The sequence below is a fragment of the Cottoperca gobio genome, chromosome 5, assembly GCF_900634415.1.
Source record: "Cottoperca gobio chromosome 5, fCotGob3.1, whole genome shotgun sequence".
Taxonomy (NCBI): domain Eukaryota; kingdom Metazoa; phylum Chordata; class Actinopteri; order Perciformes; family Bovichtidae; genus Cottoperca; species Cottoperca gobio.
Genome location: NC_041359.1, coordinates 18,117,321 through 18,131,304, shown reverse-complemented (window position 1 = coordinate 18,131,304; position 13,984 = coordinate 18,117,321). Strand labels below are relative to the sequence as shown.

Here is a 13,984-nt window from a genome sequence, read left to right as displayed (position 1 = left end):
TGAAGTTAGAAACTCACCCTTTCACCTTTCTCTCCCTGAGTTCCTTTGGGTCCTGCAAGCCCGTCAAAACCACGGTCGCCCTAAAAACAGAAAAGAAAAAGTGGTTACACTTTATGTTTGGAGACATTTATAGTTTGTTAGAGAGAATATAGTAAAGCACATACCTTGGGGCCGACTATTCCCTCTTTTCCAGGACCGCCTGAAGCCCCAGAAGGTCCGAGTTCCCCCTGGAAAACACAGAGAGTATTCCCAATCTTAAGGAACACACAGAGGCACATAATTATCTGTTTTTCTACCACCGATATTACACATACCTGTTCTCCTTTTCTTCCTGGTAAGCCTGATCGTCCATGAATACCAGCATCCCCCTGAACTCAAACAGTCAGATTCATTCAGTTTTCAAGTACTTACCACACAGTATATGACTCATAAATGTCTGACTCATTCAATTTATTTACGTTTCACATATAATCTCAACAAAAGGACACTGTATCTAGCTTCACACACCACTAGCTATTAGTGAAATGTTAAAATGCTTCCGTCTCTTTGTTCATTATTTGGACAGAATAAAAACCTTGTGTCAAAATCCCAATTGGTGTGAACTTAGCACTTTACAATGTCTTCATTCATGCTATTTCTTTCTCTTTTCTCTTTACTCTTTTATCTCTTTCTCAATCCCACCTTGACTCCTTTGGGTCCATCGCTTCCACAAGCCCCCTTGGGTCCTCGGTCACCCTGGAAACACATACGTTCATCATTGACAGAGACACATGAAGAGGCTCGTGAGTCACAAAAGGGGATACGATGTTCCAAACACACATACACACATACATTCTTCTCACCTGCTAATCAATCTGAATCATTGTGCGCGTGCACGTAAGCACATAATGAACATGACTCAAAACAGTGACACATGAGGCAGAACTAGGTGCTTTCATTCTCCTTAAAATGGGTGTTGAGACAAGTGGCAATACAGCTGCAGAGAACTGTTGTCTGGTGCAGTCGTGCTAAATCCACACGTACAAGTGATAGAACACTGGTATTATCTTCAAATGCACCCCGTGACCTTTTTTCATCACGGTTTTTCTTTTGTAGCCTTTAAAGTTGGCTAGTGATTTCATCGTACACACCTAGCGGCAGCCTCCGGGTCTGAAAAGTGAAGCTAATGCAAAGTGCATTAAACTTGCATTCTCTCAAATGGCCCGCAGGGGGCGACTCCACCGCGAAAAGATGTCCGATTGTATCAAAGTCTATGACCCTATACTTCTTACTCGATTTATTACCTCAGTAAACAAGTTTATGGTCTTAATCGCTAGTCTAACCCTTTCACAGTGTGTTTTCAGTTTATGAAAGTTAAATGTAACACTTTGCCTAGATATGTCTTTTTCGGCATTCGGTTGTGCTTTGCTCCACCATCTCATGTCACTGCTGGTTACAATAAAACAAGATGGCAAAGGGTCAAAATGCCAACTCAAGGCTTCAAAATCGTAGTCCATGAGCCAATGGGTGACAGCAGGGTGACTACATCCATTTCTTATATACAGTCAATGGCAAACTCAAATAATTCAGCGACTGGCACAGAAAAATAAAAATAAAAATTGGTTAGCAATCATATCTGTACCTCACTATGGAAATATCTTGTAATGCCTAATTATTGTTTATATATATATATAATATATAGTTTGACATTTTGGTAAAGAGAGTTAGCGGAGATCATCATCTCAAATGAATGAAGCTACAGCCAGCAGTAGGTTAGCTTAGCACAAAGACTGAACACAAGGGGTAACAGCTAGCCTGGCTCTGCCTAAAGGTAACAACATTTGTCCACCAGCACCTCTAAAACCCAATATGATACATACATAACATGTACAGGGCGTTATGTGCGTGACTATATCTCTGTTAAGAGGTTTAGAGAGTTGGTAGGTGGAGTTTGTTAACTTTGGACAGAGCCAAACTAGTTGTACTTCACAAAATGTTTAAATATTATTTTAAAGCTTAAAATCTCATCCCACTGAGCAATTTAAAACGTTGTACCTTTTTAAACTGGTCGTGATTGTGATGCTTTATTTTGTAAATGTTTGTGTGTGTCTTCTCTCTGTACTTATTTCTCCTGCTGTACTCTGGTCTCCCTTCCAAAACAAATATTTATCTCAATGCGATTACCTAATAAAAGGTTTTTATAACAGAAAAACAACCCTCTGAATTGTCGCCTACAGCCTTTGAATAATTCAGTGATTCAAATATAAATCAAATGAATAAATGAAGTGAAAGGAAATGGCAATTAATTCTATCAGACTGAGCAAAACACAAATTTTCGGGTATTTATAATCATAATGTTCGGGTCAAAGCAAATAATCTGCATGGATATTTTTTTTCTTCACAAATTGTAGTAATAATCTGCAATCATATCAATGTCATTGGTATTATCGAGTTGTGAACCGCATCATCAGGTTGAAACCGCACAGAAAGAACAAGCATCATCTCATGAACACACACACACACACACACACGCACACACACACACATACACACACACACACATACACACACACACATACACACACACACACACACACACACACACACACACACACACAATACCTTGATTCCTCTCATTCCTACGATACCAAGCTCTCCTTTATCCCCCTTCTGCCCTAGCAGCCCGTCTTTTCCTGATAAACCCTGGAAGAAAAATCAGACTCTATTCCTCGTTCTGTCAATCAAAGAGAGAAAACCATACACAGAAAATGCTAAATCTGTATTTGTATGGAATTACAATCACAGACCGATTCACCAGGTACTCCATGTAGGCCAGCTTCTCCCTGCAGAGAGATGACAGAATTACAGTCATTACAGCAGTGAAATTATTATGTGTACTGTTAATTTTGACACTAATTTAATCACAATGATCATCCAGGCTCAGCGATACTTGCCTTCTGTCCACCAGGGCCACGGGCACCTGGGAATCCCATGGATCCTCTGTCTCCCGGCTCTCCCCTCAGACCCTAATGTCAAACACACATACAGAGAAATATGCATATTGAATCATGTGTAATATCAATACAGTTACATCTTATCTAATCTTTTGATTTCTGCAATATAAAATATTGTTAAAATCTCATCTTTTCCAGGTTGCGTTACAGCTTTTAAAAAAAAAATACTCAAAAATGTAAAAGATCATTGAGAAAAATGTTGATAATTATCATCAAGCACAAATGCTCAACATTGTTTAGCTTCTCAAATGCAACAAATCATGTAGCTTTCTCTGCTTCATACAGTACGGACTACTATCATGGACTGCTGGTTAAATAAGATGTATCTTTCGAAATTTATGAGGGTACATTTCCTTCACCAAATAATGAGCTAATTCCTCTGTAAAAACAATTAACAGATAACTCAAAAATTAAAATGATCATTAGTAGCAATCATAAAGCAATCACATATGTTCTGGCAAGAAACACACTCACCTGCTCCCCTAGAGGGCCCTCTTGACCCTTCACCCCTTTTTCTCCCAGCACACCTTTGGGTCCCCTGTCACTCTAAAAATGGAACAAAAGATACATCCACAACAAGCAAAACCAAATATACACTGTAAGAACAAAAGAGGATATTTGACTGGAGGCATCCAGGTGTTCACTGACCGTTTCTCCTTTGGTGCCCTTTTCTCCAGCAGGTCCTCCCACCAGCACAGTGTCCCCCTGTGAGTGACAGTACAGCTGTAAACATCTGGCTTCTCCCCAAAGCCAAAACATCAACACGCAATGTTTCATCCGCTTACCTTTTCTTGAGCGGTGTCACTTATACTATCGAAGCTCATCAACATTGTGTGTATTCATATATTCCACCTGCTCGCTCATGAAAGAGCTCTTTCAGACCAGCCACAATGTGTCATATTTTCCACTTACTCTACCCAATGTCTTCTTTACTAATATAAATGTATATATATATATACATATATACATATATAGAGAGTGAAAGAGAGCAAGCTATTTATTAGATATTAAAATGCACACACCTTCTCTCCTTTGTCACCTTGCAGCCCAATGTCCCCCTTGATAAAAGAAGAAGATTGAGAGCAAAACATTTGTTCAAGTGTGTCAATGTAGCAGAACGCTCAAGGGACGCAGCTGGCATGATGACACATCAAAATGGGGAGAGGACTCTTAGTATTTACCTTCTCTCCTCGACCACCACGAATGCCGAGGGGACCCTGATGAACACAAAAACACACATTATATAAATAAATATACAGTTTGATTAAAGGGTGAGCACAGGTTGAGTTTTAAAATGATGGACACTGCAACACTGTGAGGGAGGAGAAGGCCTATTGAATAACTCGTTTACAATCTAATAGATTGTGTCCGTTGTGAAGAACAGCCCTTTATGCCTGCATACAGACTGACTCTTGGTGAATTAGGCATTTCGAAAAACACAACACTGATGTTGAAAGCTTTAGTGGAGAGGCGTCGTGTTCCTGAGTGATGGATAAAAAGGGAACTTTTGGTATTTACCGTTGGCCCTCTCTCCCCGTCCGAGCCAGCACGGCCCTCCTCTCCCTAAGACACGACAGACAGGAAAAGGCACATGAATACAGTTTCTATCATCCAGAGGCAGATTCATATTAGATCACATCTTCAATGACACACTGATGTAACTGATGTCTTACTCTCAGCCCTGAATCTCCTCTCTCTCCTCTGAGACCGGGGACTCCGATGCCAACTTCCCCCTGGCAACAGAAATATGTACACCCTTCAAAAATCCATTAACATTTAGGCAGGTAGACAGTATGTGTCGGATTGCATAGTCACCTTGTCCCCCCTTACACCGTTGGTACCAGGAGAGCCCTAGAAAACAAAGTATTGATCGTATTAAATCATCACTCATCTGTTTCTGTCCATTTCAGACCTTTTACTTTTTAAAAACTAGAAGTCCAGAAAGAGCAACATCGCGCCTAAATAATATTATTTTAGCTGAAGCTAGCCACTAATCACAGTGTAATAAAAACAGGGTCTAAACTCACTGCCTCTCCCGGAGGTCCAGAAGGACCCGGGGGTCCGCTATTTCCTGTACGGCCGGCAAAGCCCTGGAGACCCTGAAAATGAGACATCAATAGTTATAAAATCACAGATATTAAGAGAGAAAGCAGTATTGTGAAATGAGCAGCTCCACACACCCTCTCCCCTTGTGGTCCAGGAGGTCCTAGTTGTCCAGATTCTCCACTCAGTCCAGGCGGCCCGGCAATTCCTGACTTCCCCTGTAGCCCAGGAGGCCCAGCTGGACCTGGAAGGCCTGGATCTCCCTGAAAGGAAGTGAGAGTTAGATTTTGACCTGTGGCACATCTGATTCATCACACTAACTGATCGGAGAGGAATCATATATACTGCACCACATGCTGTTTCTCACCTTTAAACCTTGAGGCCCATCCAGACCAGGAGGACCTGCCAGCCCTATGCCCTTCTCTCCCTGAAACACACATTTTGTCATTACGGTCACATGGATTGGGTTTGATTTCAGGCAAATTAATAAAACACATGGCAGAAGCTCACCTTATCTCCTTTTGACCCAGAAGACCCCTGTGCTCCCTGCATGAAGAACAAATACGAGGGTGTGAAAATAAGAATAACTGATTGTGGATTTTTTTAAAGACCCATACCAATGATGCATTATGGGAAAGAAAACAGAAACATGCAAACTATTGTTATTTTAAATGAATCATAATAATCATAATAATAACATTAACATAAGTACAGTTGCAGTTTGATTAAGTGGTGTTACGCATGTCTGCATGTCCACCAAATATCTGTTTGGCATTTGTTATTGTTCCTGTGAAGACACGTTTCATCAGTGTTGGTGTGTAATGTCAGAGGTTTGGTTGTCATTACATTTAATATGCCTCGTTAATCTCCAGGACAACAACTAATCAAAAACTCAAGCTTCAGAGGAGGTTGGTCTCAATTACAGTTGACACTTTTAGATAGGAGGTCTAGAGACTTTAATAACGCTGCTGTAGAAAAAGCGCTGATTGAGTTAACATTAAATCATCGGACTGACTTTGCAGAGAAGGAGTTTAACACCCGAGTTTAAAATGTGTGATAAATTCTGCATAAATGTATCTGTATCATTACATAGTTACTGCACATGTGTGTGTTTTCTAGATAACAGAAAGGCCATGACATTAAATATTATGTTAAAGTAGGATGCGATTACAAAACTAGGATAAATAAAACTTCCAAATTGGAGCCGATTACTGGACAGGCCCTCCAAGCAGAAACATCCCGAATATAAAAATTATATTAAAAGAAAAGATTCTAAAAAGTAAAGGAAACTAGGTACTTGAATAAAAAAGTGCATTGGCTAAATAACTGAAAACAGTGGCAGTGGATGCGGATAACTCACATCTTCTCCGGGCTCTCCTGGTTCACCATCCTCTGCCTAGGATGACGACAGACAACACAACGTGAACATGTTGTTGTGGTAACTGTCAGAATATGTGTTGCTCTGCAGCATGACGCTACTCACTCTCTCTCCTTTGTTTCCAGCAACACCTTTGTCTCCCCTGTTACCCTGAAACAAAGCAGTTATGATACAGTATTAATGAAAAAGCACTTGACATTTACACGCTCATGTCTAGTGGGAGCCTTCAGTGCTAATGCTTTCGATCAGACTCACCTTTTCTCCAGATAGACCTCTCTCTCCAGCCGTGCCGGGCAGTGTTTGACCACTAAGACCCTGCATCAATCATAACCAGGACAGAGATGTCAGCTGCATTCAGCTACTCTGTTCTGCTTCCTCATTTATCATTGTTTAGTCTTTTATCTCCGGACTAAGCTCCATTAATTCAGTATGTTGCACATTTACATTCTATGGAAAAAAAGGTTTATGTAGGTACTTCCACGTTACTCACCCTTTCTCCTTTTGCTCCAGGGGGTCCAGCCACAGCCTGTGAGATAAAAGTGGAGAAAATAATAGTAATACCTGCGCAGCAATTCTCGTGTTTATAATATACATAGTCAATTAAACATGACCATTCAAGAAACAATTTGCAGATATTGTCGCTCAGGAGTTACTTTGTGATCAAGTGCCACTTATTTTATTGGTGTCCTGTTATTCTTTAGGCCCTGTGTTGACAAAACGTCCATTAAAGTTGTCTGGGAATGAGTGAATTAAGCAAATAGGAAGCTCTAGTTCTTGCACTCAGAATGATTGAAACCAAAAAATGCTTGAAGCTGTATTTTAGAAAGCTTTACACGTGTCCGCTATCAAAGTCCATTCCAGCTATGGAGCTGGATGCGATGTTTGCTGTGTGTGTGCATGTGAACAAATGGTGGAGCTTCTGAGCAGATGGGCAAGTGTTGCCTCGTTATTCATCAAACTAGTGAACTCACTGACAGTGTCACTGTGGCTCTGTCCAAGGTGCTGAACCTGAGGCAGTCAGCAGTGAGGGAGCCGTTTCGAGACACTCATCACGATTCATGTGAACATAACAAACAGCAGGAATGGCAGTGAATACAGAGTACCTGACAAGCAAGCTCCATTTTTGTGTCTTTCTCTTCAGACACTTTTTACGAACAGAGAGAAACTTCAAACACTGGTGACCAGTAGATTTTGGCAATGAGGAGTTTAAATTGTTGTCTGGTAGTTAAGATGCATACTATATGCTGTGATCGCAACATCCCTGGTTCAACTTCAGCCGGACACCTTTGTTACACGTCCTTGCCCTCTCTCTGATAAAAATGACAGTATATGCACTTAGGACAAATATTCCCTGAGGCATAATGTTTTTAAAGCCTCACAAAAAGCTGTAGTGTAGCATGCGAGCTTGAGAACAGCTACCTGCTACAGCACATTTGATAAAAACACCCCATAGAGCAGGGCTATTCAACTTCATTAGCAAGTGGGCCGAATAGGAAAATCACTGGGGTTTGTGGGCCACACAATACTTTGTCAATGAATCACTACAAATAACTCTTACTTACAGTAGTGTTAATAGTTACTCATACATGAAATTAACTAGCCACGTGCATCCCCTTTTTTCACTTTATTTGTATCACCGAAAGCAACCAGTCCATTCAGAACAGTAGGAAAGCTGTGGCTACAAGGCTTCACACAAAAGTGCAAAATGTTGCATCTTTAAAACCAAGGAGACAAGAGTTGTTTTCCCAACAGGTCCATGTCCACTAATGTAGAAAGAAAGATGAATATAATAAAACAGTATTCACCACATTACCAGTAAGTAGCCCTGTTTATAATATCCTCAACACTTCCAAACATACATAAGGTGCTTTGAAAACAAGTCCATATCCATAAAATGAAATACTAAATGCAAATAGAACAGAGTGAAACAGTAGCATCAGACTCACAATAACATACATATCTTACACATGTTTACAATTTAACAGTGAGTAGGCTTATTTGAATCATAAAGCAGATGTGTCTTTGCATTTACACTAAGAATGCATCACATTAAGTCAGGTGATGTAGTCCTATAGAACTACAAACATGTCAGACTTCTGTCATGTTGGGCCTGTTTGAGTCAGTGAGAGAAATTACACTTTGGGGTTTTTTTATATTCAGAAGCTCTTTTATTAAATGATATGTATCTTGTTTATGTGCACGTGTCCGTGTTTACTGCGTTACTTTGCGCGCTCACATTCTCTCTGCCTCGCGCGACTCAGTCAGTCAGACACAGCGGAGGAGAGGAGAGGACTAACACAAAGCAGGGATGCCATCGTGGCTCTCTTGTTCCGGGCAAAAGCGACCAAAAGCCACTTGACTCCGTTAAAGGATGCTAACGGTCCCTGTACTTTCTTTCTCCGTTCCTCTGAGCCCACGGGACATCTGGCAGAAAACGAGCCGTGACTTGACTTGTAGTGTCGCTTCACGTTGTATTCTTTCATCACAGAAATACATTCGTTGCACGATAAACACACCAGATTATTACTTGTTGCGGCTGGCAAAGTAAATCAATATGTGTCCGTCCATTCGCTCTGGAAGTGACGATGTTCAGAATCAACTCTAGTGGAGTGACTTTCTCTGTGGCCCGCCAACCCAGTGTGCAGCTGAGATTGACTGAGCCGAGGGCAGGTGCGAATAGAGTGTGTTTTTTTCCGGACACCGCTGCAGCTCGGAGTGGGATGGAAACACCTGCGTTTTCTCCGCATTTGGTGTGAATCAGGCTTTAGTTTTATTTATACTATATATGCCAGCCAGATTTGCAGGCAACCTCTTGCGGGCCAGAAAAAGGTTCAGAAGGGCCGTATCCGGCCCGCGGGCCGCTAATTGAATAAGCCTGCCATAGAGTATGGGTTACTAACAGGCGGACCGCGGTGCAAGTCTGGACCCAAACGGCAACCTATACGGACCGGACCTATAATCAATAAATTATTAAGGGGTTTTCAATTTTGACGGGGCTTCACTCCGCTGTGTTTCGCGAAGGGCGGGGCTTTGCTCCCGACACACACACACACACACACACAAATACGTGCGCACACACCTAAAGTCAGAAACAGAGCGGAGGAAAGGAGAGGAGTGAACTAAAAAAATCATGCCACGCAATTATAGACTACAGAAGTGTGAGAAACTATTTATAGACCACAGAAGTGTGAGAAACTATTTATAGACCACAGAAGTGTGAGAAACTATTTATAGACCACAGAAGTGTGAGAAACTATTTATAGACCACAGAAGTGTGAGAAACTCCTTCTAGACTACAGAAGAGTGAGAAACTATTTATAGACCACAGACGTGTGAGAAACTATTTCTAGACTACAGAAGTGTGAGCAACTCTTTCTAGACTACAGAAGTGTGAGAAACTATTTCTAGACTACAGAAGTGTGAAAAACTCTTTCTAGACTACACAAGTGTGAGAAAATATTTTCATATGACAACAAAGTAAAGCTGGCAACGGAGAAAAAGGGATGTTTTTTGTGTTGTGGATGACCAACCACTTCCTGTTGTAGAATGTCCTTAAGAAGCTTTACTGAACATGCTCACACCTTTCTAAAGCACATACAGCCAAAATGACATTTCATCTCTGAAACAGCTGCTCCATATCTGTACAAGTGAGTCACTAAATAATATAAATGCTTAGAAAACATTGCAGTTTTGAATAGCTACTGAAATGCTACTTCATGTCATTATGAAATCTGGCAGCAAACCTGATAGACTCAAGTTGTGCATTACAAAAAGCTGCGCTCCAGGCTAAAAGGTTTGATTGCTCCTGGCTCAGATAAGGGAGACTCAGCACCACAGCAACAGCAAATAGGAGTAAAGTGCATATAATTTTACACACATTAGTTACTTATGTTTTGGTAGCAGTTTAATAAAAGTGTATTTGATTAAACTTGTCTGATTGGTGTTGGTATCTGCAGTTTAATGATGTTGATAATGTGAGTAAAAAAGTTGCATTGAGCCATGGCTTTTAAAAAGTGAATAACAGAGATGATTTTATGTGATGTGATGAGCTCTGCAGAGAAAAAGTTGTGAATGTATGTGACCTTCTCTGTCGTTTTCAGTCTCACCGAGCTGAAATTTGGCTAAATTGTGATCCTCATCAGCAGAATTGGCACAGACGTTGTCGTTTCGAGCTGATCCCTATTAGCATATGTCTGCAGTCATTCAAATACAGACTGACAAGCAATAATATTTCAGTGTGAGTGGTAAGGTAGTTTCCATTTGAAGGCCAAGAATCGTGCATGATAACATGATGATCACGGCAAAATATATCTGTCGAGAGTTTTCTCCTGGCTCTGTTTCTTATTACATCTAAAGATATAGTCTGACCACCCAGGGTTGTTGTTTACATCTCACCTACTACAATATATGTAAAATGTATACAAGAAAATCCAGACCAGCTTGTGCCACTTGCAGACTGACAAGGCTGGTAGAGGCTTTAATAGAACACTCAAGCCAATTATCCATAAATCTATGCAGGGATTTAGCTGAAATTCACATGTATGGTTGGCTCCTGTGTTATTTTTAGAATCGGAGGCACTACAGGCCTCCAAAAGGGTTTTTCCCCATATAGCTACAATTCTGCAAAACACTCCAGGGCTGTGCTGCACTAGATAATATAGACCTGTGAGCGTAGTGTGAACACAGGAAAGGGTGACTTGATACGTTCCTGACATGTGAAAACTCATTTTACTGGGTGAGCAAGTGCCAGAGAATTTGCTTTTTGAATGTCAATCAATAACAGTCGTATAACAGAGACAGCTTGCACGGGGAAATGGAGCTCTCGTATTACTGCCTAATCCAAGCTCAAAATACCCATCAAATGGGAAGGAATGTTTATGCTGGTTATTTAATATTACAGTGGGTAGCTCTCTGACAGACATAGTGTCAGAGATTGCCTAATGTCTAGATGCCGCTACAATCTTTTTAAAGTTGTTTCCTGATTCTGGTTAGCATGAACATTGAGAGAAATTAATGAAGTAACCAAATATTCAAAAATGTTTTCATAGAGATCTATTCTCACTTTTAATAGCCCAGATAGCAGAAGTAGCTGTGTTACCACAGAGCACGTTTGACACGTGTTTAAAAATGAATTTACAACCCGGGTATCCTCTCCTCCACAGACACTGTTAGTAAAGCTACAGTTGGTAACTTTAAAAGTAAATATTCGTCATATTTGCAGAAACTGTCACTATATCGTGACAGTAGTGCATGAGACAGATATCCTCATTACCAACTGCAGCTAAGTTAAGATAAGAGGTCTGATATTGGATCGGACACAGCCATGAGGTTAGGAATTGCATCTTTAATAATAGGAAGATAGGACTTTCCCTATCTTTGAAACTTAAGATAAGAGAAGCAGTTGGATATATCTCTGTAATGAGGGCCCATGTCAGCAATTATGTGGTGCAACTCCATCACAGCACAATATTATTGTGTTTGATGTTGCTATGTCGAACACAATTTCATGATTCAAACAGCCCAAATCTTTGCTTGCCCATTTTATTGTCTCTTCCGGATTTAACTAGAGGCTGCTGATGGATCCCCTCACCAACAGAGAATGTCTCTATATTCTGATGTTTTCTGTTTGTGAGCCGCTTGGAGCGCTCTTTATGTTCCTCTCTCTTCACCCTCATTGCTCGCACTGCTGCAGTCTACTCAGAGTTGTAATATCAGACAGCTAGCAGCAACATACGACCAACTAACAGTCTAACAGTGCGACTCCTGGACAACATTAAGACGTGTACAAATTGCAGGGTTTACAAGCAGCCCCAGCCCCAGGTGGACAAACAACAGCAGCCCGACCACGACCTCTGACGGAAGACTCAGAATAGGCATCAGATGAAAGCAGTAAGCTAATAATAGCGCTACAGAAATATTTTTATCAATTAAGGCAGCAAATCTTTCTGTAGCTGGGATAACATTGAATAAAAGCAACCGCAAAACCAATTTCATTGACTGTCCGCTTAGACCGAGGCTGATCGGTAGATACAGCATGTTCTCACCTTCCCTGGAGGACCGCTGTCTCCCTGCTCTCCCTTTAAGCCAGCCAGGCCTGGAGGTCCAGCTATGCCCTGAGGAATAAATTACACAATGATGACACAGAGGAGGACTTGATAAAAACAGCACATGAACACTACACACTGCATGCACAGTAGACTACATGAACACAAACACTCGCACACACACTAACACACCACATACCTGCTTCCCAGGTAATCCATGTGTTCCTTCTTTGCCAGGCACCCCATCTCTTCCAGGGACTCCTGATTTACCTGCTTGACCCTGTGGAGCAGCATATACTTCATCATGTTTAATTCAAAATGATGTCTAATCAGCCACACATGATCAATTAATATGGATCACTAATGGGCTCTTCTCTTTTTTATATATATTTATTTTATAATTATGAAGTATTATTACACAAACAGTTTACAACAAACATGAAACCAAGAAAATGGTTGTAGAGAGTTAGTCAGTTTCAATTAAAAGTCAGTACAGTGCACATGACATGCTGCAGGGATTGCTTGTTTTTCAGCTGAAGGTAGAACAAGGTACGACATGTTCTGTAACCTGTTTTTTAAAATATGAACACAAAAGGCTGCTGAAGCTGCCATTTGTCAACAAAAGCTTGGTACACATGTTTTGGTATTTTTATTGAATTACCTTCCCATGTTCAGTTATAATTGAAATGCCATTTTTCACTTCCTCACTTTGCTCCACAGTACAGAAACATTGGCAGCCAGATCAGGATCGTATACTCACCACCTGCCCTGACAGTCCTGAAGGGCCCTGTGGACCCTGCAGGGAGAAATAAATACTGTAGTTAGAAGGAACACAATATGATACACACCATCAGATATTTCATTAGAAAACATGAACGCAGTTTTTCCCTGAAGAGAAGCAGTGAAGACACTTACCACAGCTCCAGGTGGACCTGATGGTCCTGGCAGACCTGTGCTCCCCTGGGCCCCGGGAGGACCCTGCACACAGGAGAAATAAACTCACACTCTGTCCACATCCACACTCTGTTCTAAACCTTCACTGTCTAAATTGTAATGTGATAAAGTACTAAGACATTGAACCTCTCGTCTAAAAGATGCAAAATAGCAGTGAAGTTGTTTTTACCTGAACGCCAACACCTGGCTCTCCTTGAATACCCTGAGACAGACACACACGTTTTATGACTTAGTATGGTAGAATTTCAGTATACATGTCTTAACATGTAGCACACCGAGCTGCAGTTGACTCACCTTCACACCTGATGGACCTGGAAGCCCGTTGGGACCCATGGGGCCCTAATTGAAACACATACCACAACCATGTAAACTGCTGCTGTTAAGAGCAGGGCTGCAACTAACAATTATTTTCAATATCCATTAATTTGACAATTATTTTCTCGATTAATCGCTTGGTCTATAAAATGTCAGATAAAAATGTCCAAGGTGTTGTCTTTAAATGCCTGGTTTTGTCAGTGCAATACCCACGTATATTGAGTTTAATATGTTATATTTCAGCCTTTTCTTTTATA

General features: G+C 40.9%; 1 protein-coding gene across 1 annotated transcript in view; it reads right to left on the bottom strand.

Annotated features, from left to right (window-relative positions):
* The window catches only part of col7a1 (collagen, type VII, alpha 1), a 61,885-nt gene that overhangs the window by 7,296 nt on the left and 40,605 nt on the right, over positions 1-13,984 (bottom strand). Inside the window, 28 exon segments of the mRNA XM_029432609.1 lie at positions 18-80; positions 165-227; positions 315-368; positions 682-735; positions 2,602-2,682; positions 2,787-2,822; positions 2,934-3,005; positions 3,468-3,539; positions 3,642-3,698; positions 4,016-4,051; positions 4,175-4,210; positions 4,512-4,556; positions 4,667-4,726; positions 4,809-4,844; positions 5,021-5,092; positions 5,174-5,299; positions 5,404-5,463; positions 5,547-5,582; positions 6,397-6,432; positions 6,520-6,564; positions 6,670-6,729; positions 6,905-6,940; positions 12,459-12,527; positions 12,658-12,738; positions 13,219-13,254; positions 13,374-13,436; positions 13,582-13,614; positions 13,707-13,751. Of these exon segments, the coding sequence (XP_029288469.1) occupies positions 18-80; positions 165-227; positions 315-368; positions 682-735; positions 2,602-2,682; positions 2,787-2,822; positions 2,934-3,005; positions 3,468-3,539; positions 3,642-3,698; positions 4,016-4,051; positions 4,175-4,210; positions 4,512-4,556; positions 4,667-4,726; positions 4,809-4,844; positions 5,021-5,092; positions 5,174-5,299; positions 5,404-5,463; positions 5,547-5,582; positions 6,397-6,432; positions 6,520-6,564; positions 6,670-6,729; positions 6,905-6,940; positions 12,459-12,527; positions 12,658-12,738; positions 13,219-13,254; positions 13,374-13,436; positions 13,582-13,614; positions 13,707-13,751 (1,563 nt within the window).